The sequence below is a fragment of the Rhinolophus ferrumequinum genome, chromosome 16, assembly GCF_004115265.2.
Source record: "Rhinolophus ferrumequinum isolate MPI-CBG mRhiFer1 chromosome 16, mRhiFer1_v1.p, whole genome shotgun sequence".
NCBI classification, from domain to species: Eukaryota; Metazoa; Chordata; class Mammalia; order Chiroptera; family Rhinolophidae; genus Rhinolophus; species Rhinolophus ferrumequinum.
In genome coordinates this window covers 61872065-61897737 of record NC_046299.1, presented here as the reverse complement: position 1 = coordinate 61897737, position 25673 = coordinate 61872065, and the positions used below count along the sequence as shown (strand labels likewise).

Here is a 25673-nt window from a genome sequence, read left to right as displayed (position 1 = left end):
GTTTGTTTCTTTTCTGTGTCTTTATATTTAATAGTGTCTCTTTTAGTAGATGACAATACAGTTGGGTTACATTACTTTCCTCTATATTGTGAGCTGCCCACATTTTATTCTTGAATTATCTTATTTCATTCTATTGAACAGCATCAATGTCTGTTCTTATGGAAGAGTTTCCAGTGCTTAAAGCTGATATACTGAAGTAATTTTTCGTGCCTTTTTTTAATAAAGGGAGGTTTCATTGACTAGGGTTTGTTTTTAATCATTTAGCCACAGAATATATCAGTTTAAGACAGAATACTAACTGTAATCAGCAGAACTGGATTCTAGACCTGATTCCACCAGTTACTTAGCTACCGAAATAGGAGCATAACTTCCAGCTGGACTGTTTTGTCCTGATTCTGCCTCCATGGCTCCGAGCATCACAGTAGACAAGCCAGCGCCAGGACAGTGAGCCCCTCCTGAGCTGCTGGTGTCTGCTTGCAGTCTAGGTGGAGCAGTCAAGTGTTTGTGGGGGAAGAGATACAAAAATAAGTTCCAGAATATTTGGAACAATACTGGCTGGGGCAGGAGTCTTAGGTCCTGTGAAAGCAGGATAAGAAGTCTTAGTTTTGGCCTTTGGAGTATTTATAGTGATTTTTCTAAAGATTTGATTAAAGATGTGCGTTATTGACGTTAATGTTAAAAAAAAAAACTGCTATTGTCCATGTAGCTATATAAAGACAACACAGCACTAGTATCAACTTTGGTCCCTGGAACTTTGAGTTAGAAAGTTCTGGTCAGTTTAACTATTGCCTCATGAACTTCTACACTAAAATGTATTTTACTCTTATAAAGGTTAAGGAAATTAGAAAGGAAAGCTCGATTTTTTAAGCAGTGCTGACAATTACTAGGATTGGTGATTTACTTTAAAAAAAAAAAAAATAGCCTGGAATCTTAACTCACAAGCTTTAAGTAAATTCCCTAAACATTCCTGGCAAGCTTTCTCAGCCCTGCTATGCATTAGACAGGCAAAGCATGGCACATGAAGTAAACAATTTCTGTGAACTTTGCACAGAAACCTCTGCAAAAGAATTTTTTTTCCTTTGTAATACGGGTATTGATTTTAACATTTTGGGGGTTTTTTCCCCCACAAATGTATTGGCTTCTTTGTGTTTGTTTTTGTTTTGTTTTTCCCCTTCTTCCGCCTCCCAACCACCACCCGCCCCCCTCTCCGGTTCAAGCCGTTGTTTCTCAGTCTAGTTGTGTAGGACACAGTTCCCTGGCCCATGCTGGTATTATGAGCCTGGCGCCGACCGTCAGTCGGCTGCTCCTGGCAGCTCCCGATGGCAGCCCACGGCAGCTCACACTGGCAGCCGGCCATTCATACATAGCAGCACTCAGCAGCCCACGGAAGTTCACGCCAACTTCCAGCTGCTCTCTGCAGCACAGCTCCAGGGAGAACTATTGTTCACAATCTTAGCTGTAGAGGGCGCAGCTCACTGGCCCATGTGGGAATCGAACCGGTGACCTTGGCATTAGGAGCACAGCATGTGCTCCAACCACCTGAGCCACTGGGCCAGCCCTAGTTTCCACTTTTTCCCCCCTTTAAATGAGTCATAATTTCTTTTCTTGCATATCTTCATTGGGTGGTTTTGTTTTTGCTAAAAGCGAGACATGTTAAATAATATAATGTGGCAACTCTGGAAATCAGATTCCACACCCCTCCACCCAGATTTGTTATTGCTGTTGTTGTTTTGCTTAATGACATTTTTGAATTCTAGAGTCTGATTTCTTTGTTGTGTGCGGCTACTGAAGTTCTGTTCAGCTTGGTGGTCAGCTAATGATTGGACAGAGATTTCTTTAAGTACCTAGAACCAGTAAGTCTCTCATCTTTGCAAGGGGACCCTGTTCGCCTGTTGGGCCTCACCTTCAATATTCAGCCAGGCAGTTTACATTTCCACCTGTGTTTTCACTTCCTGCTTGCACAGAGCCTCAAGGTTAGTCAGAGGTGAGAGTTTGAGCCTCCTCAGGTCTTTCCTGAGCATGTGCACAGTACCACACATGTGCATGGCCTTTTAGATTCCCAGGAATATGTTGAAATTTTCAAAGCCTCTATGGATGTTTTATACCCGTTTTTCTTTTTACACTTTTTGATTAGCCTATTGTTGGCCCAAACTGTTATCCTCCACCTAATGCAGCCACCAACCTAAAAATTTGCCTCTAAATGTTTCACGAGAAACATCTCCAAGAAAAAGGCTTTTTGCGTTAGGTGAGCTCCTGGTCAGGACAAATAAAGGTAGCCTTGCAGTGAGGTCTTCCTAGGAACCACCAATCCAGGCAAATAATGATAGTTCTCTGAGACTGAGTCTTTGAAGGAACTCCAACCCTACTCTGTTCTTTCCAGTAACAGCCAGGCTATTGGTTTTCAAGGCTACAGTGGAGCTAGAGAAGAGGATGTGGGGGGAAATGAGAATCGAATAGGGCAAGTTAAAAACATCACAAAGCTTGCTGTTTTTAACAAGATTTTGCTTTTTTAATTTGTTTTACATACATGCTTTGTTGATTGCTGTAAGAGTTTGGTTAATTTCCAGAGTTCTGGAAAAAGTTCATTCTGTTTTTACCAGTTTTCTCACCAATTTTACAGAGGAGAGAATTTTGGGGGGTCCTTTCTCCACCACTTTTTCTGACATCACTCTACTGCTTTTTATAACATGCTTAGAGTTTGCCTGAGGTTGATGTCATGCCCACTCATTGCATAACACACACAGTAAAAAGAAAATGAAAGAAGGAAGTATTTATTCCAGAACAGCACACTGCAAGGTCAAGTTAAGGGAACGTGGGCAATGCTGCTCCTACTCTGTAGTGAAAGACTAGATTTGGGGGGTTTTGTTTGTTTCTTAATCTAATTCATTGTGTTATGTGGTCCTACTTCATGTGACTAGTTCATGTACGCATTACCATGCAAGTTCAACAACCTGAGACGCTCTATACCCTGTTCAACAGGAATTGTCCTCTCCTGGAGGTCCAGGCAATGTCGAAGAGTATAAATGCTCTGTTTCTTTCCTTATCTCATTGCCGGTAGTAACAAAAGTTGTAAACCAGCGAACTTTGAGTAGCTCTTAACTAGGAAACAATCTTGAATAAGCTAGTATGTGCACTCCATGACCACATTTCAAACTATTTCTGTATTGGTTTTCTCTTAAAGTCAAGCATCATGGAAATATATAATGTGGAGAATGCAGATTCCTCATATCCTCACAGACACAGATGAATACTGTTAACACGTTTGCTGTCTATGTGCTATGAGTTTTTTCTATTTTTATACAATTACGTGTTTGCTTTCCTTTATAAAAAATAGCTTATTCTACATACATACATTTTACATCTTAACTTATTTGACATGTTCCCATATGACATACATATATTTCTTAATGCTTAACAGCCATGGAGTATTCCACTTCATGGATATGAGTTCCCTGTAGGTGTCCATCTAGACACAGGTCCCATTTCTCAAGCTGAGGCATTACAATACTTTAGAAGTAACAGATGTCTTCTCTAGATTGTATCTCAAACCTAATAAGCAGAGCAAAACTTGCCATCCAAGTGATTTCTGTTTAGCATTTTAGGGTGTTTCCAACCTCTTGTTGTTACAGACACGCCACAGTGAATCTGTTCACCCTTTGGGCATCTGCATGTACCTGTGTACACCTGAAGAGTAAAGTCTGCTAAGAGGAATTGCCATTCAGAGAGGTGTTGCAGTCTACACTGCCACCAACAATGCTCTCATCCTTTTGAGAGTGGATTTGAACTGGGGAAATTCAAAAGTTAATCAGAAACCAAACCAAGGTATAATAAAGTCTAGATCCAGCTGGACAATGGCAGATGTTCTAATCCAAACATTGGATTCCTGGGCTGTTCAGAAACTTGTGAAGCCAATTCTAAAAGAAAGCCAGAAATATGGTGAGCAACTAACTTGTTCTTTAAAACACCTTTTCGGGGGGGAGGGGGTAGATGAGGGTAAAAGGGATCAAATATATGGTGATGGAAAGAGAACTGACTGGATGGTGAACACACAATGGGACATATAGATGATGTGTTACAGAATTGTACACCTGAAACCTATGTAACTATTAACCATTGTCACCCCAATAAACTTTAATTAAAAAAAAAAAACTAATTTCTGCTGAAAACAAAACTTTTAGCAAGATAAATAAGCAATGCCATTCCTTATTTTAATCCAAAATATTAAGCTAAATGCTGTTTAAATATTGTTTAACCTTTATGGTACTGACTCATAGCAGGAAGGAGAGGAGGCCAAGCATTCTTGCCCGCCCTCCAATTAGGCCTAACACAAGTGTCGGAGGGGAGATCTGACAGCAGCTTCAACAGTGGACTTGGTTCCTCCTTGACCTAATTTTGTGACTGTCCAGCAGAAATGCTTCTCTGAAGCCTCTTTCAGAATGTGGAGCATCTCAAGCTGTCTGAGCCTGTCCAGCTAACCTCAGTCAGGGTGGTCCATTATCTTCCCTAACTCCTATAAGAACATTTCGAGTAAAACCCAAAGAACATATGGGCTGAATTATGGTCCTCCCTTGGGGTGTCCTTGAAGCATTGAGGTATCTGAAATCTATATATAGTTTCTGGGGAAATAATCTTTTAAGAAATGTAGCACTGACCCTAACAATTCTTCCAGCGGTCCTTGGTGACATGAGAAATCTTCATGTGAGAGCAGCACATCTGATTAATCAGGGGACCTATCTGATCCCTAGTGGGTGTCAATGTGTGACAGCAGGTGACAGGACATAAACAGCGCTTCCATCCAACCAGGAATAAATCCAAGGACGAGTGTACACATTTCACAGATTTTATTGAGATTCAAGAAGAGTCTGCCAGTGGCAGGCGTGCTCACTGTCCCAGTTTACCCAGGCCTTCTGCTGCGTGGGTGACGGCATTTGTGACAGTGTGGGTCACTGTCTCGGTGACTTCCTTTACCACTTTGTCCCCCGTCTCCTGAGCCTTCTTGAAGGCTTCGGCAATGGCTGTCAGGAAGAAAAGAGGAATGTCTGATGAGCAAAGTAAATGTTTCCAGCCACTTGCTGGGCCAATATCACCTGGAGTGGCCTCTGGGACGTGGCAGGCTTCCTGGCTCGTGCCCGGGACGAGCCCCAGTGGGATGCAGGGCAGCAAAGCTCCTGGAGGAATGTGTTCCAATTCTGTTTTATTTCTCCCAGTGACTTACTTTCCTTCAGCTATGACTGAGTATCTGCTCTTGGGTGTACTGCCTACTCAGGCTTCATTTTCCTGTGAACGGCCTGATATTGGGGTTGTCATTTCTACTATAAATACCATGTGGTTTTTCATTTGGCTTATCTTATTGTTTGTTATGAACAATTTCAACTTTCATATTGTCAAATTTGCCTAATATTTCCTTAATGGCTGTTGGGTTTTCTATCATAGTTAAAAGATCCTCCCATCTCTGAGATTTTGCCAAAATCTCTGCTCTTTTCTAACAGTTTAATAATTTCATGTATTTATATTTAAGTCCTGGATCCATCTGGAATCTGTTTTGTTGAAAGGAATGAGGCATACATACGCTTTTTACATAGTTATGCTCACAGCACACATATACATATAAACATGTAAATATGTATTTATATAAATATATAACTTTATGTCTTAAATGTTTTTTCCCAGTGTGCTACCACGTAGCCTTTTTAACATCCTACTTTTTGTTGTTTCTTTTTCCCTTTTTTTTCTGTCTTTGGTTGTTTATTTGTGATTGTGTCTTCTTAACATTCCACAGAGAGTACTATCTAGTTGGATCTTGCTTCAGCAAAGTTTGGTCTGTGGCCTCAATATAGATAATTGCATACCATCTGAAAGGGTGCAACATCCATCAGGGTTTGACCTTAGTCAAAGAACCTTCCCTCTTCCCTCCTTCCTTCCTTCCCCTGCCCCACCATACCTTTCTCTCCAGCCTCCTTGGCGTGCTCCACCACCTCCTTTACCACTCCCTCCACGGCATGAACTGAAAAGATGAGACAAGCCCAAAGTGAGAGCACAGTGCGAGCCAGCTCTTCCCCACGTCGGGGCCCACACAGTGCTGGATATTCCAAATGGGACTCTGGGATGCCGCTCCAGCCAGGATAAACTGGCTCACGGGAAGGAATCCCAGCTGGTTTCCTTCAGAGATTCAAGTGGGTCCTGGCTGCTGGGGAAAAGCTGAGTGAGCCAGGCAAAGGCACAGGGCCCTCCATGCCCCTCAGCCTGGCAAGGTCTGGAATGCCAATGAACACTCCCTCCTGCCAGCTGGGAGCCTGGCAACAAGGCTAAGCTTGTTTCTCAGGTCACCACACCTCTCAGGTGAGCTGCTGTCCTGCCTTAAGCAAGACAGAGGCTGCAGCCGGAAGCCGAACCCTGAAGCCTCCTCCAGCAAAACCAGTTCCCCAAAGTCATTCTTCCAACAGAAGAGGGCTCTCTGCCCACCTAGGAGCTGTTTAACATTTGGGTGGTAGTGTGCTAGAAATGGAAGATTCTGGAGTCAGAAGAACTGGTTCTAACTCCCCCTCAACTGCTTGGTTCCTTCATCTGTAGAATGGGAATAATACAGAACTCGGAGGGCTGTGAAGGAGGAAAGAGGGCAGTCAACGCAGCCAAGAGTTAACCAATGGAACACAAACGAGTTAGCCATTTAGAAAGACAGCAGCAGACTTAGCCTCCCCACATACAGTTGCTGATCTCTGCATACAAAAAAAGGACTTCCGGGGACTTTGAAGACATTGCAAACGTCCTTTGTATAAACTCCGAACCCTGGGAGCTGACTTTGAACAGAATCAGACTTGGTGGTTTTTTAATAAAGAATCTTTAAAGCTTTAAAGTTACGGTAAAAATAAAAATCTGCCTTCCTTTCCCTGTATAGGATATTCGGAACAGGTGCCCAGGTTTCCAGAGGGAAGGATTCAGGCCACCAGCTGCTCACCCAGCATCCCGGCTCCCCTCAGGCTCCCTGGGGCCTCTGAGCTGGCCTCCCTCGTACCCTCAGCTACATGGAGGCAGTCAGCTCCTCCAGGCTCTGCTCCGAGCTGCCCTCCTCAGCCTCCTCCCCCCACCCCCCTCTCAGCTCCATCCTATCGTTGTGGGGGCTGATCTCTAGGCCAAGGCCTGCCCCAAACCTGCGGGGATCAGCTTTGGGCAGGCCCAGTCTAGTCAGTCCCCAACCCCCAGCCTGAGGGAGTAGCCCAGGTGGAAAGGAGCCTCAGGCCCTTACCAGCTTCCCCAGTGGCCTTCTCGGTGCGGTGGGCCAGGCCCTCAGCAGCAAGCTTCCCCAGTCCTCCTAGCATTGTGCTGCAACAGGTGGCGACCAAGCAGGATGCTGGGGCCTGGACCAGTGTGCTTTTATAGGTGTCCCTGATGCCTGGCTGGGCTTTGGGGCACCAACCCTCACCCCGGCCAAGTAGTAGGTCAGACAGTGAGTCAGCGCAGGTGGTGACAAGAGGAAGAGGCTGGGTGTGGCACTGCCCCTCTGGGCAGCCAGCACGTGAGGGAATCCGGCCCTCCCTGCACCTTGGGGAGGCCCTGTGAGGTCAGCAGTGGAGGTGGCCAGGAGGTCAAAAGGTCCTAGAGGAGTAGATGGAGGACTCCACCACCACCCGGGGAGGTGCTCTGGCCTTAGCAAGAACTCCCAGAAAGCTGCTGTACTGGCCCCTAACACATCACAGGCTTAGGGAGCCAGGCTGCCTCCCTCGTTACTCAGAATGCAGAGAGATGCCTTAAGCTCCATGCCACATACTACGTTTCTTAGTCACTAGGCCAACCTGAGCCTCAGTTTCCTCATCTATAAAATAGGGACAGCCACACCTTCCTGGCTGTGTTATTGATCGTTGGTGGGATCGTGCACGCAAGCTCTCAGTAAACTTCTGTTCCCTCCTCCTCGTCACTGATGTGACACAGAGGGGCCCCTTAGCAGTGAGCCCTGAGCAACCAGTGGTAGGCCAAAGAGTGGAGGGGATATGGGGCTGCCTTGGAGCCCGAGGGCTGGGGGATGTGACCCCCTGGGCAGGAGTCATGGAGGGAAGGTCTGCCAAGCCTTGTTCATGCAGTCAGTCCTGGGGCAGGAGCCCAAGGCCACCTCCTCCATGCAGGCTCCCTCATCTTCCAGAGCTGCCCAGGAGGGTGTGGCAGGACCTAATTAGTGTTTACCTGACCGCAGGCCTTCACAGCCTGGGTCCTACCGGGCCGAGACACTCCCACATTCCTGAGTGGTGTGGGGGGTCCCCCAGGCTGTGGCCAGCTCCCCTGGGGTAGGCAGTGGGTACTGTGAGTCACAAGGCCACAGCACCACGAGTGGTTGGGTTTTAAACAATTTGAAGAGGTCTCCTTAAGAAAAGGAATACAATACTACTACTCTTGTAAGGTTTCTTCCCCCCCTTTCTTTCACCTCTCCCCCCAACTCTGGTTCAAGCCATTGTTTCTCAGTCTTGTTTCTCAGTCTCATTGTGAAGGACACAGCTCCCTGGCTCATGCTGGTATTATGAGCCTTGCGCTCCCTGGGCTGAGGTAATTGGTTGTCAGTCATCGGTCGGCTGCTCACAGCAGCCCACGGCAGTTCACGCCAACCTCTGGCTGCTCATAGCAGCCCAGCTCCAGGGAGAGCTGTTGTTCACAATCTTATCTGTAGAGGGCGCAGCTCACTGGCCCATATGGGAATCGAACGGGCAAACTCAGCGTTAGGAGCACAGTGCTCCAACCACCTTTGCCACTGGGCTGGCCCTACTCTTGTAAGTTTTACTATTATGTAGGTATGACCCTGTGGACTCAGAGGGGCTGTGAAAGTGAAGGCGCTGGAGCTTGAGCAGGTCCAGATGACTCTGTTCTATTCTTGGTATAGCCAAATATCAGAATATTCTGCTCAGGACGTCAGGGCAATGTTGCCAAGGGTGGGTGGACTCTTCTGGGACACGGCTGGTGGGAATTGGGCTGAGAGACATGTAGGGACATTGCCTGGACTCATCAAAGCCCCTTCCCTGTTTCCCTTGAGGTTGTGTGTGTCTCCCACCCCCCACAAAGTCCTCTCTGGGTTTGTTCCCCTCACAAGATGACGGGTCACCCACCAGTCCTGGGATGGTTTCCAGACCCCACAGATTCTTTACCACCAGCCCCCACCCTGGGATACTCTTTACAGTCCCCCTCGCCTCAGGAGATCACCAGCCCCTCAACAGGCCCCTGTGAGGACTTGGTCACTTAGCAGATCTCTGGCCCCAGTGCCGGCCCACAGCCGGCCTCTGGCTATGCTTTTCCCTTGCTGTCAGGCTGTTGCTGCCATCACCACATCATTTCCAGGCCCATGAGACCCTGCTCCTCTTTAATGCATTGCCCTGCTGTGAGCCCCCTGACTCCAGGGACAACACACCATGGTCCCAGATCTCCCGGCAAGGCTGGGTCCAAACACAAATCCCAAATGTCCAACAGGGAGAAAGCAAGAGGCCTCGAGACACCAAGCTGCCCAAGGCCAGACTTGGGCCCCAGACCTAGGTGCTCTGGCCCAGATCCCGGCCCACTTGGCCCTCCAGCTCCAGCTGTGAGCAGCACCTGTCCTCTCAGCCCAGCCCTTGGCTCCCTAAGGATGGACTCCTTTGCAGCCCAAGACCCTCCTAGCCAGAGCTGGATTCCCATCTGAGGGATTGGGCTCAGGTGACTCCTGCAAGGAACAACGTTACCTGCCTGGATGCGGTTGAGGATGACTCAGGGGGAACCGCACCACCTTGGAAGAGTCCTGGCCATGCTGGCCCCAGTGGAGCAGCCCCAGAACCGGGCACCCAGGTCAGCTTGTCCTGAGTCAGAAGGTCACGTCCAAGCCTTGGGGCAGGGAGAATCAGGCCCTGACAGGAGTCCATTAATTCTCCAAGTGGAATTTGCTCAACAACCCAGTTTGGCAAAGGACCAGCTGCCTACATCATCAAGTCAAGGAGAATCAGTTTTCAAATAGCAATTTGCCAATTTAGCAATTACCAATTCTGAAGAAAAAACCGTACTTAACTACTTAGGTCTGTCTTATATCTTAAGCATGATGGTTTCTTGTGTGATTTGAATAGGAGATATCATGAATGTCCTGAGTTTCATGATTGCCCGTCCTGCCTATGCTTTCTCTTACTTCTGCTTCATGGATTGAGCTCACTGTATATACTGAGCCCACATCTCCTGCACACATTGATCCCTCCCAGCCACAGGGGAGCCAAGCACAGACTCCTGGAGACTTGGTTTATCTGTCACCAAAGGAGGACTTCCCCATCATGTCCACACCCACATAGCCGTGGGTGTCAGTAGGATTTGACTTCCTACTGATATCCCCCATTGGCTGAGGGAGCCTGGGTGATGCAGTTCTAGAAGACAGGTTCCCAGGGCAAGGGCAGGGAGAAGCAGGTGGGGTGTGGATGTCAATTCTCGGTAAACAGAGAATACCAGCTCAGCTACCAGACTTCCAGGTCTGGAAGCAACGTGGTGTCAGCTTAATTCTAAATGGTCCCATTTCTTCTTAAAACTGAAGAAGCAGAAGCAGGAGCAGGAGAAAGAGAAGAAGGAGAAGAGAAAGAGGAAGAGGAAAACGAAGAAGGAAGAGAAGACGGAGGAGGAGAAGAGAAAGAAGGAAGAGTAGGGGAGGGGAGAAGGGGAAGAGGAAGAAGAAGAAAGGCCGTCACCAACACACACATGCCAAACTTTAGAGAAACTAGGAGACTGGGAAACCTTGGGGTGGGGGTAGGGGGGTCGGTCTCAGATGTTGCCAAACAACACTCAGTCCCAGGAGGAGACGACCCTGTGAGAGAGAACTCCGTGGGACAGGACTAAGACACAAGGAGACGAAGAAAGAAGAGGAAGGTGACCAAGGAATTCCAGAGTGTGTCTTATCTTAGAGAGTACCACCTTCCAAGACAGAAGGGAGTCCTTGGGAATGCAAGGATTGACTGAACCCCTAGAGGCTGCAACTGGGAAAACAAGGTTGCGCACAGAATCTTCCCAAAGAGTTCTGAGAGGTAGAGGGGTCACCATTACACAGGTGAATCCAACACTTCTGTGAAAGAAGCACGGGCTCCTGAGCAAAAGAGCCTGGGTGACTCCCCTGGCCTGGTCCCCTCTCCAGAGGAATCTCCCTCTGATGTCTGGGAAATTCACTTCAGATTTGAATTTCAGATTCCTAACAACCTCCAATACATCATGATTACAAGGGTTTTATGAATGATAGGGTAGGTTTCTCTCTGCCAGCTCAATGTTGATTGAGTTGCAAAAATAGTAAGTTTCCGTATCTTCCTCACGAAACCTCCCCTGATGTTCAAATCTTACATCACAATAAAATGATCAGAACTAGGACATTACCATTAGCATATTTAGTTAAATTAAATGTAAAATTATTTAATTAAATAATATGTTGAAATAAATTTAAATTATTTCAATTAGCTAAACTAAAGACCTTATTTGAATTTCACCAGTTTTTCCACTAATGTTCTTTTTCTGTCCTAGAATTCTATCCACAATCAAACATTGCATTTAGTTATTTCTCCTTCGTCTCCTGCAGTTTTGTAAGACTGAGATAACAGTTCCTCCATTTTCCTTGTCTTTCATAACCTTGAGTCTTTTAACCAGTCCTCATCCATTATTTTGTCAAATGTTTCTTATTGGGTTTGTCTGATGTTTTCTCATGATTGGACTGAGGTTATGCATTTTGAGCAAGAATACTACAAAAAAGATGTTGTATCCTTTCCAGGGCATCATATCACAGGGTTCCTGATGTTGATACATCTTATTACTAATGATGTTAAACTTGACCATTTGGTTAAGGAGGCCTCTGCTGGGTTTCTCCACAGTAAAGTTATTGTCTTTCCTTTGCAGTTAATAAACATCTAAGAAGAGATACTTTGAGACTATGCAAATTGTTTCTCTTCAAACTTAAAAATTATGTGGTAAAATACACATAGCATAAAATCTACTATCTTATTTGTAAATGTACAGTTGAGCAGTGTTAACTATTCACTTTGTTGTGCAACTAATCTCCAGAATTTTTTCGTTTCACAAAACTGAAGCTCTACTTCCATCAAATAACTCTCCATGTCCCCATCCTCCCAGCCCCTGGCAACCACCGTTAATATCCAACCACCGTTCTATTAGGTTGGTGCAAAAGTAATTGCGGTTTTTGCAATTATTTTTAACCTTTTAAACTGCAATTATTTTTGCACCAACCTAATACTTTCTGTTTCTATGAATTTGACTATTCTAGGGGCCTCATATAAGTGAAATCATATAGTTTTTGTCTTTTTGTAATTGACTTATTTCGCCTAGCATAATGTTCTCAAGGCTCATCCATGTTGTAGCATGTGTCAAAATTCCCTTCCTTTTTAAGGCCAAACAATATTTCATTGTACGTATATGCCACATTTTGTTTATCCATTCATCATCCATCAGTAGACATTTAGGTTGCTTTTACTTTTTGGCTATTGTGAATAATGCTGCTCTGATCATGGGTTACTACTATAAGAGTTGCCCCTTCTCCACATTTATTTATTATTTACTCGTATCAGAATGGATTCGTGAATAGAATATTTATCTTATTCTATGGGTTAAAACCTAATACTATCATTATTTATTTTTTTGCTCAAATTAGTCCAGTTTGGGCCATTAGAAGCTCCTTCACATCGGCTCCTGTGTTTTTTCTATAAGCCTCTATCTTTTACTTTTCTTTCTTCTTTCTTTCTGTCTGTCTATCTATCTATCTATCTATCTATCTATCTATCTATCTATCTATCTATCATCTATCTTAGCATTTCCTTACTTTCTAGCACTACAAGGATGTTCCAAGCTAATCTTGTATTTTCCCCACCCCAGCCCTACAATCAACTACTTCTCCTCAGAGCCCTGGTTCCTTTTATTAGAGAATGGTATTTAGAGGTCAGGATCTGGTGATAGGTGTGCTTATTGCTACTGGGATGTCATTGCTTCTAGGAACTCTCAGCAGATAGATCTAGGAAGTATATGTGTGTGTTTACATATATGTGTGTGTGTTGTTTGTGCTTGTACGTGTGTATACATACACACACACAAAGGGTGCTAAAAAAATGTACACACTTTTTTTTAAAAAATGTTTTATATTGGGGAATATTGGGGAACAGTGTGTTTTTCCAGGACCTATCAGCTCCAAGTCAAGTTGTTGTTTTCAGTCTAGTTGTGGAGGGCGCAGCTCACTGGCCCATGTGGGAATCGAATCAGCAACATTGGTGTTATGAGCACTGCACTTTAACCAACTGAGCCAACCAGCCGCCCCTGTATGTACATTTTAAGAAAGGAAAAAACTGTGTTAAAATTGTAATACAATGAATGACGCTAGCATTCATTTGATTAACGCCATACTACACATTGCTACCGTAATTCAACTTTGAAAAGTAATACATAGATAATATCTTTTAAAATGTGTACATTTTTTTGGCACCCTTGGTATACAGTAGCCCCTCCCTTATCCACGGTTTCGATTTCCATGGTTTCAGTTACCCAGAGTCAAGCTTGGTACAAAATATTAAATGGAAAATTCCAGAAACAAACAATTCATAAGTTTTAAATTGCACACCATTCTGTGTGATGAAATCTCACACCATTCCACTTCATCCTGCCAGACGTGAGTCAGTTGTTTGTCCAGTATATCCACGAAAGAGTACTGATGCTGGCAATTCAGATATGCCAAACAGAAGCCATAAAGAGCTTCTTTAAGTGAAAACATATGTGTGTATAGGAAAAACATAGTATACACTGGGTTAAATACTCTCTGTGGTTCAGGCATCCACTGGAGATCTTGGAACATATGCCCAGTGGATAAGCGGGGACTATTATACATACATTCTGGTATGTATATTTTTTCAGAACTACTAACTCACAATCCTATGAAAAACACATTTACTGACTAGATTACAGAATTTCCTACGGTTCTTTTTGCCTTTAGCCTTACAGAATACAGTCAATACAGTCATATGCTACATAATGACATTTTGGTCAGTGACAGACCACATATATGGTAAAGGTTCCATAAGATTGTAATGGAGCTAAAAAATTTCTATCGCTTAGTGATGTCGCCATTGTAACATCATAGTACGATGCGTTATTCACGTGTTTGTGGTGATGCTGGAGTAAATAAACCTACTGCTCTGCCAATTGTATAAAAGTACAGCACATACAATTATGCCCAGTACCTAATACTTGATAGTGATAATAAATGACAATGTTACTGGTTTATATATTTACTATATCACACTTTTTATCATTATTTTACAGTGTACTCTTTCTATTTGTAAAAAAAACAGTTTACTGTAAAATAGTATGTGGTGTTATGCCAGCAGCGTAACCTCACGCATCTCGTGTTTAACATATTTCTTGATTGCATCATTTTCTCTTGTGCTTGATTTAATCGCATGTTGCTTTGTACAGTAACATGGTGTAAAGGCTGATAGCCTAGGAACAATCGGCTACCCCATACAGCCTGGGTAGGTCGTAGGCTATACTCCCTAGGTTTGTGTAAGTGCACTCACTCTATGATGTTCATACAATGACGAAATTGCCTAACGGCATATTTCTCACAACTTACACCCGTCATTAAGTGGCGCATGATTGTATACTGTTTTCCAAAGCTACTTAGTTTTTTTCTTTTTTTTTCCCTTTCAGTGTGGTCATTTTATTCATTTGTAATAGAGTTAGGATGATTTGTTAGTGTTTGTATCCCATTTTGGTTTCTCCCTCTACCACATTCTACTTGATTTTAGTACTTTATTTTGGGGATATGCGAAACATTGCTATGGTTCTTCAAGCCAGAACTACACAAAAAGATATAGAGAAGTGTCACTCTCTTCTCATCTCTGCTACCCTGTCCTCATTCCCCCTTTCTTTCCACTGCCTTCCCACTTGTCCCCTGTATATAACCAATCCCTTTGGATTCTGGCTTATCCTCCCTGCATTTTCTTTCCATAAATATGTAGAGATGTGTATTTTCTTACATCTTCTTTCTTCATAAGAAAAACAGCATACCATACAAGGTCTGACAATTAAATTCACAAACTCATCCTAGAAAAAGTGCTACATACCTCATTGCTGAATATCACTACAGTACCTTTGAGGGATTTCCCCTTGGGAAGCTATGGACCAATGCCAGTGCCTAGTCCACCCTTCAAAGCAACTTTGGAACTCTTTTTCTGGAATGGTCATCAGAGCTGTTGTCATACTATCTTTGATGTCCTGAATGTCATCAAAATGACTTCCTTTCAATATTTCCTTTATCTTTAAGTAAAGAAGTCAGTGGGGACCAGATCAGGTGAGTAGGGAGGGTGTTCCAATACCGTTATTTGTTGACTGGCTAAAAACTCCCTCAGCGACAGTGCCGTGTGAGCTGGTGCATTGTCGTGATGCAAGAACCATGAATTGTTGGTGAAAAGGTCAGGTTGTCTAACTTTTTCACACAGCCTTTTCAGCACTTCCAAATAGTAAACTTGGTTAACTATTTGTCCAGTTGGTACAAATTCATAATGAATAATCCCTCTGATATCAAAAAAGGTTAGCAACATCATTGCGACAAGTTCATGAACTTAAGTAGAAAAAAGTAAAGTGCAAAACAGCACTTCTATGAGATCTGACAATTAAAATATACTAGTAAAAATATACTACTATTTTTAAAATATGGAAAAAATACCAAAACTGCATTGCATGTGAAGAAATTCTACTAGAAAAATTTACCTCAAAGAAGGCACCTGTAAATTATTACTTAACATGAATTAAATTCTAATGTTTAAAAGAAGATACAGTAAAACAGAAATGCCAGAATTCTGAGATAAGATGGCAAACAATAGGTCTAGGCAGAACAGGAACTTATATATCTCAGGAATAAAACAGAAGAAAAAAGATTTAAAAAGCCATTGCAGAAACATAGACTAAACTATAAAGAGCTAGCTATGGAATAGAAATGAAAAAAGAAAAGAAAAGGAATCATACTAAAGAGATACACAGTGTTTGGGAAACAATGGCAGATCTGGAAACTAAGTATTATAGGAAAAAACTTCATACCCATAACTGAAATTCCCAAAGAAGAAAGTTAAGCAATGCAATAGAGCAAATATTTAAAAATACAATTAAGAAATATTCCTGAAATTAAAAAAATCTAGACTCAATATTCAAAATGCAAATTGTATACTAGGGAAAATTGAACCAGAACAATCATCACTGAGTCAAACCCCAGAAAACTCATTGAAAGATAAAAAAGACAGTCCGCCAAAAAGATCATGTCCCTTTTTAGAAATTCCAGTGAATTAGAAATCAGGCTTCTAGGGACTGCTCAGCCTTCTGTGCAAGAGGGATGTGACACTTAGAAGATGCTCAAGGAATACAGTGCAAACTGTACATTTCAAACCCAGCCAAGGTTAAGTAAAAAGGCTATAGACCAACAATACCACACATTTAAGAACTCAGAATATGGTTCACATGAGACCTTCTTTTTTTTATTTTAACTTTTTAACATTTTTTAACAGAAAATTCCATACATAAAAGTAGGAAATGATGAACACTTATTACAATAACCCACGGGGCTTAGCTGTTACAATTATCAACTCAAGCCTAGATGTCTCTTCTCAGTTCATCTGTAAATATCTCAATCTTGAGGAAATTTCTAGAGGCCTAACTTCAACCAACCAAGAGATAGCAGAAAATATTTCAGCAAAAGGAATGGCAGAGAGCTTTTGACATCTTCAGTTGCAGATCTAGGACAAAACAAGGGTGTGTCTCAGAGTAGAGGAATGGAATGTAAATGCTACATGTTTTCATAAAGTAGAAATGAGGAAAAAAAAAGAAGAAGGGGTGTACTCTTGTTCCTAAGAAAAGTAAGGAGCCATGAAAACTCAGAGTGATTCCATTTACAAATATAAATGCTGAATATGTCTGTTAAATAAAATACAAGAGCAGAGATAATAAATTATAACCAACTTTCAATTTCCTTTGTTAATTAAAGGAGGCTGTTGTGGATAATCAAACACAGCAAATTTTAAAAAATCAAAAAAAGAGTGAGGGTAGAAGATGGCAAGTAGAAAACTCTGCCCCTGATCTCTTATGTAATTTGATGTAATCAGAGTTGAGAAGTCCAGTGGAACCAAAGAGTAATGCTAAGTGATTGTGTTTGGCTAGTTGAGGAACTGGAATTTGGAGAATTGAGAATCTGGGGGCAATCGCTAATGAAAGAATTGATCTTTGGAGACCTGACTGAGACCCAACAGGTGTGGTGGCCACCGTCTTCTCCTCAGTGTCTGGGCTCAACTAGCTTTCTGAACCTCATGGAGACAGGCCTCCTATAGGCTTCCGTGGGGTCCTCTGGCCCCGTGCCCACTGAGTCCCAGCCATGCGGCAAAAGACAGATCCCACCTGGCCCTGCTCCTCAGGACTCACAATGTTGGGAGAACGGAGGCACACAGAAACAGGTTTATGTACAGTGCCACGGGAGCGCCAGCTGCACGGGGGGTGTGAGGTAGTGTGGAAGGGGCCACACTGACGAGATGGCACCATGGTGACAATGTGTGAACTCGTTGTTATCCCATAGAACTGAAGAACAGTCACTCACACATTCATTTAGCAGATGTTGGCAGAGCATCACTCTAGGCAGGGCATGCACCAAGCAGTGGAAAGGCCTTGGTTGCAGCCCCGTGGACAACTGTCATAGAGATGCACACAGGAAAGTATCACTGTGGAAAAGAAGTTCAGAGGGTGTGAATTCTCTAACAGCAGTGGCTGGACCCATTCTGAGTGTTTGTGTGTTGGGGGCAGTTGGGGAAGCTGAGAACTGAAGGATGAAAAAGTAGGCGCCACCTGGACAAGGGTGATTTATGGGGGAGGATGGAGTGCATTCCAGGCAGAAAAAAACAGCATATGCAAAAACTGAGGCAAGCAGGGGCTTGATGGCAAGGGAAATGAAAACAAGTCAATGTGGCTGAGGCAGAGAGGAGAGGGTGTTGTGAGAGGAGTTTGGCAAGGTGGGTACGGCCAGTAAGTGAAGGACCTTGGCATCCAGGCAACATCAAGAGGATTTAAACTTTTGTTTGCAGCAGAAAAACTAATATACAGGGCTCAAATGGTGAGGAAACTGCATCTTCTCATACAGCGTGTTGTGGCAGCTGCAGGATTGACTTGGGAACTAAATAAAGTAGCCCCAGGTTCTTTCTATATTTCTATTTTGCCCTAATCAGCAAGTTGGCTTTTCCTTAGGCTTGTTCTTCCTACGGTGACAATGGCTGCCACAGTTCTACGCATCATTTCCAGCCACAAAAATGTCCGGTGGAGGAGGAGGGACTGCTTCTTAGTTTTTTGTGTTTGTTTGTTTTTAGAATGAAAAACTTTTCCTAGAGGCCTCCTGGCCCTCAGACCTGACCTTTTCTCCCTTTGGCCAGAGCTGGGTCACACACCCAAACCTAAGGAGAACTGAAGACGGATTGTTAGGCCAACTGGGGTTTCTCCCTTAGTCACTTGGAAAGGATGCATAGCAGAAAAGAAGTGAGGGTTCCGCCAGTCTAGCCGCACCCCCCTCCCGATCGGTGTGATCCCAGGTGGTCTCTCCCCACCCCGGCATCCCCACTCCTGGAGATGCTGGAAGCGCCCCCCAGACTGCCCCAGGTGTCTCTTCAAGGACCTTCCCTCTGAGCCAGCCAGATTGAGTAGCCTTGGCCCATTTTGCGGACTAGGGGAAGCCTTTTGGGGAAAGCAACAAGGAACCAAGCACGAACGTGGGTGACAGTGAAGATGCTGAGGAGGGTAGCAAGGAACATGTTGGGCGCTTGAGAGGGAATCTCAGACTGGAGGAGTGAAAAGTCACCTTAGCAGATAGTCACCCACAAGGCGTGGTGGCGGTGGTGCGGGTGGGGGGAGCTACACTGCCACCTGCTGGTAGGCCGTGGAAGGCGGCCCTGAGTGCTCGGGCGAAGGAAAGACAAAGCTTTTCTCTCTCGATGCCCCCCAGAACTGGGAGGCGCCATGTAATCAATATCGTGAATTGAAACGGCATGACTACACACATACTCGACCAGAAGCAAACTATATTATGATGATGAAGAAAATAACGTATTCAAAGACATGGCGGTGGAGAAGGGGAACGGGGCATCACCAGCCGTGTGGCAGGAGGGTCAGATGACGGCGGCTGCAGAAGCCAGGGCTGGACATTGTCCAGTGGCAACTGTGAGTCACCCATCAGCAGGGCGTACCACGGGCTGGTGTCGCGTGCGTGGACCCGTGCATAGGGATGGGAAGGAATTAGGCTTGCCGGAACCCTAGGCCACCCTGCCAGACAAAAAGTCACGCCTTCGTAAGGGGCAGAGGTACAGCTGCACCCGGGAACGAAACTTGAGGGAGGGTTCTCACTCACACGCGCGCCAGCACACGGGCCCGTCTCGTGCCTCATGCCCACGTGAACGGCCCTGTGCGCTGCAGGCCCCTCCCGTGGGGCGTGTCCCCTCCCGGCCGCCACACCCAACACTGCAAGTCCAGTGGGCGGGGCCCGGTCTTGGAGTCGCGTACTCGCCCTATCGGGTGACTCACCGCGGGATGAGGCCCGCACACAAATACCCCGCGGGATGGGCGGAGGTAGTGAGGGCGGGTAAGCCACCCCAACGACTCTACGTAGTCCACGCGAGCTCCCGCCGCCTGGGGTGCCTGCGGGCGCCGGGTCCTGGGATGCCCTCGTGCTCCGAGCCTTCCCACTCAGCTCGCGGGGCGTTGGGGGTTAGTTCCTGAGGCCCCGGCCCTTGGAGCATCGGAGGAGTGACTATCCCCCTCCTAAGAGGGCCGGGTTCCTGGAGTTGGGGGAGCCAGGATGGCTTCTGAATTGAGCTGGGGATGGGGCAGGTGGGTTGAGCTTCGGGGATAAAGGAGCGTCTGGATCCGCGATTGAGACGATGGGAAACAAATTCTTGAACAGGGTTTCGCATATGGAATGCCAGGACTCTGGATGTGGGGGCTGGGTTTCTGGATATGGGGGTTCTGCTCTTGGTGAGGGAGGACTGGCCCAGCTTGGCGGGAGACATGACATGGACACAGGGTAGGTATATGTGCTTTAATGAGGCATTAGGCCAAGGGGGCAGCCACTGACCGGAGCGCAGGGCCTGGAGGGGAGTCACCCGTGGCTCCCTTCTGTCATTTCAGGAGGCCTAATTTTTTCCCAAAACCCGAGAAAGATTCAGAGGCCTGGTTAGCAGACTTGTCGATGGTTTCCTGGGTAGATTTGGCCACCTGGTCCATGGCTGGGGAAGGAAAGGGGAGAGCAGATGAGGATGGGGTCCTGGGGAACCAGAGCCATGCAGGGTTAGCCTGGCCTGGGTCTCCTCCCAGGAAGCAGTGTGGGCAGAGGGGCTGCAGAGGAGAGGGTGTGCCTGGGCAAGAGCTGGGTGGGGTGGGGAGTGTGCTGGGGCTGCCCTCCCTCTTGCCGCCCTCCCCCAAGCGCCACCAGACCTTTCTGCCCTGCCTCTGTGGCCTGATCCACCACTTGCTGAGCTGCTGCTCCGGCCGCAGTCACTGAAACAAGAGACATTTCGTCTTTAGCCTCTGTTGAGGCACCTTGGACCACAGGGGCCGCACCATTGTCCCCACCCCCATCTGTTCTCTAGAGTAGTCTGTCATAGGGACAGATGCTATCAAGGGAAAGTCCCTTGACCGAGGCCACCAAGCCAGTGAGGCGCATGAGCCCTCCTTTCTCCTTGCCTCTGGGCTGTTCTTGTTTATTTATTACTCTGGGCCCCTCCCCTCTAGCCTGCTTCCATCCTATCACCAGGATGGCTGAGAAAAGGAGGGGCAGGGCAGGGCAGGGCCAGGCTGGAAGTGGCATCGGGGCTGTGGCTGCTGCTGCTGGGCGTGGCTCAGGAAGAATCCTGCCCCCTTTAGCAACTTTTCCCCTGGATGCCTGAATTCTCACCTTTAGTGCACACTCAGTGCACTGGGGCCTCTACTTTTTGCAAGGCCCTCTCACCACCTCAGCTTTCCTGTGCCTCTCCCCAGAGGGCACACAGTGGTGATGCCAATGCCTCCATGGGCAGGTAGCTTTAAGGCATTAGGAACAAAATGCAGAAAGGAGGTGCAACTTCCAAGGCCAGGCCATCTCCTGTGGTGAACAGCGTTTCCAGGGCCTCGGGTGGGCAGACAGGTGGCTCTGGCCTCCAGAGATCTGACTCATGCTCACTGCTGAACAGGAAACTGCCTTCCCCACACCCTGCGGTCCTTGTCTGACATAGCCAAAACCACGGGAAGGAGCCTTTGCACCCAGCTTACAGGTAAAGAAAGTGAGATCCAGAAGGAAGGGGCCCACCCAGAGAGGCTTCCTACTACCATTTTAGTCTCTGAGAAGCAACTGTGGGCTTTCCTTGGGAATTGGTGATGGAGGGGGTTGATTTGGGTATTGTCTGGACTGGGATGTGTGCAGGACAGATTGGGAGCAGCAGCCCCAAGGGACGACGAGCTGGGACTGGAAGAGCTGACACTGGTGGGCCCGGGGGTCCCCTCACATCTTCCCCTCCCCCCATACATCGACTCTCACCCCACCCCCAACTGTGTAACCTCAGGTCAGAGGAGGAAAGAGCTGGAGGTGGAGAAACTAAGGCTGGAGACCTGCCCTGCTGGAGTGAGGGTGGGAAGGCCCTCTGGGTGAGGACTTAAAAGTAAGGAAACAAGTATTTTTCGGGGGGGGGGGGGGGGGGAGGGCTCAAAACAAAGCCCAGCGGGGGTCTGGTGCCCACTCCCCCATCCCATCTGGTCCTGTGCGCTGAGCCGCAATGGGTAGAGGTAGGTCTCAGGGTGGCAGAGCCTCCTCTCCCCGAGGACCCTCACCATTCCCTAATGACCGGGTGAGGCCGCTCCCTGCCTGCGCAGCCTCCTCAGATTGGTTCCAGCAATGCCCAAAGTGCAACCTGGGCTCCTAGGGCACCGCTGTCTCCCCCACCCCACCCAAGGACCATCTCCGAGGTTGGTCGGGTGGGCATCCTGCTCAGTCCCTGAATGTCAGGGGAGGGCCCCCTCCGAGCCTGAGCGGCCTGCCAACTTTCCGGCTGCGAAGACACGCGGCTTCTGCTCTTGAGCTTCCAGCCAGGTGCCCCTGCCAATGCCTCAGGTCGCGCGCTGTCCTCACCTGCGTCCTGGGCCGCCCCTTCCACTTGCTGCTTCAGGTCCTTCAAGCCCTTGTTGGCCATGGCTGCGGGGTTTCTGCGAGGTCGTCAAAGGTAGCCGCAGCGACGTTGGATGATGCTCACAGCTGCGGCGACCGGAGAACCAGATCTGGTTTTTAAGGCACCCCAGGGCCGGCCCGCCCTGCGGAGGGCGGGGCAGAGGGGGTGCAGGGCGGTTCCCGGCAGATCGGCTGGGGGAGTGACCGGGACCTGCTCCAGGCTCTGCGCACCGGGGGAGCACATCCTGGCCTCAGGCGGGCCTCGGTGGGAAGGCGGCGGCCCCTTCCGGGGTCGGAAGAGGGGCTAGGAGTGGCAGAGGGACTGGGTCAGGGGTCCAGAGAGAGGCCGGGGCAGTAAAAGGGCGCACACACCACCTGTGCCCCGACGGCTTGCTTCCTCCCTCTGGGACCCGGAGAAACCCCAGTCCGTGAGCGTCGGGTCAGCGCCAGGTCGGGATTTCAAGGCTAGAATTGAAATGAATACTGGTACTAGCAGCTACCCTTTATTGAGTATTTATCTTGTGCCAACCGCTGCCCCCAAACTTTCCAGCCTCTTCGATAATCTTTACAATCTCGTGAAATGGATATTTTCAGTTTATAGGAAGAAACAGACACAGAGTGGGCAAGAAACTGCAGACAGGCCACCGGGCAGCCGCCCCTGGGACCCGGCGGACAGAGGGGTAAGGGCGTGTCCGGTGATTCTCCCCTCCCCCCCAGTAGAGGGTGAGTCACGGGCTGGCGCCCCTGGGGACGGTCAGTTCGCTCTGGGAGGGGGTTAGAGACCTGCGTGTAAGTGGAGGAGCCAGGATCCTGAGGACAACAAAACGACTCGCAGGCACAACCGCCCCGCACTCAAGGGCATAGCTGGAGCCCCCACCCCGCCACCGCCCACTCCGGAGTCGGGATCGGAGCCTGGAGGCCTCTAGAACACACACACCCTCCGTGTCTCTGTGGGGCATCGCGGGACCCTCTCCAATGCTGCTCTCTGATTCTTCCTCTCCAAGCCTGTCTGCACCTCTGTCGGAATCTCTCCTATTCTGAAGCTCTGGGAAACTCCACCTACCCAGGTCTGCTCCTCTAGCCCATGCTCTACCTGTTGTGGAGGGAAAGGGGGCCACATAGTAAACCTGACAAGCTCAGGAGATGGGAAATAACCACATAAGATGGCGTGAGCATAAAAAGTTTAATAACTAAGTGGGCCATGGTGGGAAGTCATATCGTTAGCTAAAAGCTTCCTTCGTCAAGTCAATCTTCACCTTACTTAAGCCTGTCTATTGCCTTTTTGCACCTAAGATGACATCCTTGGAATGTCAGTAGTCCCTTTCTCCGGAGCAGAGCAGGAAAGTGCAGAATCCCTCGTTATTATTCTTGTCCCTTGATTAACACCTATATGCGAACTATTAACTAGCCTATACCCACCCACCTATGTAAAAACAAAACCTGTCTCTCCAATTTACTTTTATCCAATCCCAGAGAGTTCCCGGCTTTGCTTTCTCCCACCCCCTTAATCTATCACCAGTGGATTTCATGCAACCCTCCTCCTTTGATTCTATGTATAAAATAAGCTGCAAACCGCCATTTCATGGAGCATTTTCTCAATCCTTTGAGATTTTGCTTCCCGGCAATTGTCGTTCGTTTGGCTCAAATAAACTCTTTATAAGCTTTCTCTCATGCTGGATATTTTTCGGCGACACTCAGATCGGGGTGGAAGAGGGAGAGCGGAAGGGAGAGGCTGGGTTAAGTGGGTATCAACCCCTAATGTGCTGGAAGTTCGCGCACAGACACACACACAGGCTGGGAAAGGATTGCTGGGAGCTAAGGTCTACTCTGGGCAAGAGAAAGGGGCCCCGCTGAGATCAGGTAGGGGGAGGGGACACCAAGCGCAGACTAACAGAGCAGCTGCCACGCCTGCTCCCTCCCTTCCCCACCCCTCCGGGCTTTCAGCCTGGTCTCGCTTAGAGCACAAAGGCACTGCTGGGAGCCGCCTAATGGCGGTTCCGGGACTCCGGGAGCCCTGCCTGGTCACCGCCCCAGGCCTGCCATCGCTCCTGAAATCCCACCAGAAGCACCAGTCCCTTTAGCCTGGAAGGCCGTTTACACTGCTCCACTTAGCTCCTCTGGGCTGCTGAGGCTACTGGGCGTCCGGCCCAGTGGGCAAGGAGCAAGACGGGGAGACGGCTGCTGGCCTCAGCAGGTGGTAATAGAGGCAGCTCTGAGTGGCCCTAAAGCAACAGGCACTGGAGTCAACCTCTGGGGTTCAGCTGCCCCCTAGGGCGAGGCCATTGATCTCTCTGAGCCTCAATGTCCCTATCCTTGATGGTGGGGGACAATAACTGAATTTCACCGAAGTGTTACTGTGAGGATTAAATGGGCTGAAGGATGCCTTACACTCAGCCAGGGCCCTTCAAGAGGGGGCAGGGCACCCGGTGGGGGCTTCTCTGATGAGGAAGGGATAGAGAAAGGGCAGTCACTCCTCCAGGGAAGTCAAGTGCAGCCCCACGGAGTGAGAGCACTTATGGGGGTTTAAGGGCAAAGTGCACTGCAGGTGCCATGGGGTGGGGAGGGTCTTCCTGGACTGGGCAGGCTTTGATGTTTGGCATTTGACCCCAGGAACGGGCCCTGAGTATGTGTCTAGGGTGGGGGCAAGCAGCAGGGACCTTTGCAGGCTCCTTCAGAGCACTGGGAGCATGGTGAAAAACTGCCCAGGGGCCAGGTGTAGGTGTGCCCTTACCCCAGTCACCTGAGTGGCCTTGCTACTCCTCACGTTTTCTTACAGCCCAAGAGCTCCCTGGCACACACAGGCCCCTCCTGGGGCACGCCCAGGCCCCTCCTGGGGCATGCACAGGCCCGCTGCTATGCACATGTCTGGGCTGGGGCCTGGGAGAAGGAACACCCGGACTACCCCAGCCTCTTCTACACCCTTCGCTCCTCCTATGGCAGGGTTTAAGGGGCTGGGGCACTAGCAGCACCCCTGCTCCTTTTCACCTCCTCAGCAGTGGATGCCCGTGGCCAGCAGGCTAGGATACAACCCAGCTCAGCTCTGCTTGACTGGGTTCCCAGCCCCCTGCTCCTCAGCACTGAGGCAGGATGGGAAAGTGGTAGTGTCTGAAGTTGGGTGTGGACTCTGGCTCCAACATCCAGGGCTGGAGGCCTGGGACAAGTCACTTAGAGGCTCTGAGCCCAATCTGTCCGGGTATCAAAAGGGAGGGAACGCTGGTTTCCGCTCAGCCACTTCTGAACAAGCCTCCCGGGTGTGATGCCAACAGCCCTTTGTGTAGGACACTGACCAGCCTGATTGATCCCAGGAAGTTTTGAAATCTGGGGCGTGGCAGAATCTACCAAAAGCTCACTGGAGCCCATGCGGTCAGGCCGGCCTTAGCAGAGCATGGGAGTTGCTAAGAGAAAACCACAGGCAAAAAATGGCATCCCTGGTGCTAAAAGCTCACGATACCAAACCCAGATTTAATACCCGATCTATTGTAGTTTCAACCTCTCTCAGAAA

General features: G+C 47.8%; 2 protein-coding genes and 1 long non-coding RNA gene across 3 annotated transcripts; 1 reads left to right on the top strand and 2 right to left on the bottom strand.

Annotated features, from left to right (window-relative positions):
* Nucleotides 1-4826: 4826 nt before the first annotated feature.
* Nucleotides 4827-7414, bottom strand: FAM25A (family with sequence similarity 25 member A). The gene is made up of 3 exons (XM_033131386.1): nt 7244-7414; nt 5942-6004; nt 4827-5015 (listed from the first exon to the last, which is right to left on the bottom strand). Exons 1-3 carry the CDS (start codon nt 7314-7316, stop codon nt 4882-4884), a joined length of 270 nt encoding a protein of 89 aa, XP_032987277.1. The 5' UTR covers nt 7317-7414; the 3' UTR covers nt 4827-4881.
* Nucleotides 7415-20059: 12645 nt separating this feature from the next.
* ADIRF (adipogenesis regulatory factor) lies at nt 20060-22290 on the bottom strand. The gene is made up of 3 exons (XM_033129681.1): nt 22136-22290; nt 20470-20532; nt 20060-20261 (listed from the first exon to the last, which is right to left on the bottom strand). Exons 1-3 carry the CDS (start codon nt 22194-22196, stop codon nt 20155-20157), a joined length of 231 nt encoding a protein of 76 aa, XP_032985572.1. The 5' UTR covers nt 22197-22290; the 3' UTR covers nt 20060-20154.
* Nucleotides 22291-22353: 63 nt separating this feature from the next.
* On the top strand, nt 22354-23721 carry LOC117035722 (uncharacterized). The gene is made up of 3 exons (XR_004425261.1): nt 22354-22657; nt 22773-22851; nt 23007-23721. It is a non-coding gene; the product is annotated as an uncharacterized LOC117035722 (long non-coding RNA).
* The last annotated feature ends 1952 nt before the right edge of the window (nt 23722-25673 follow it).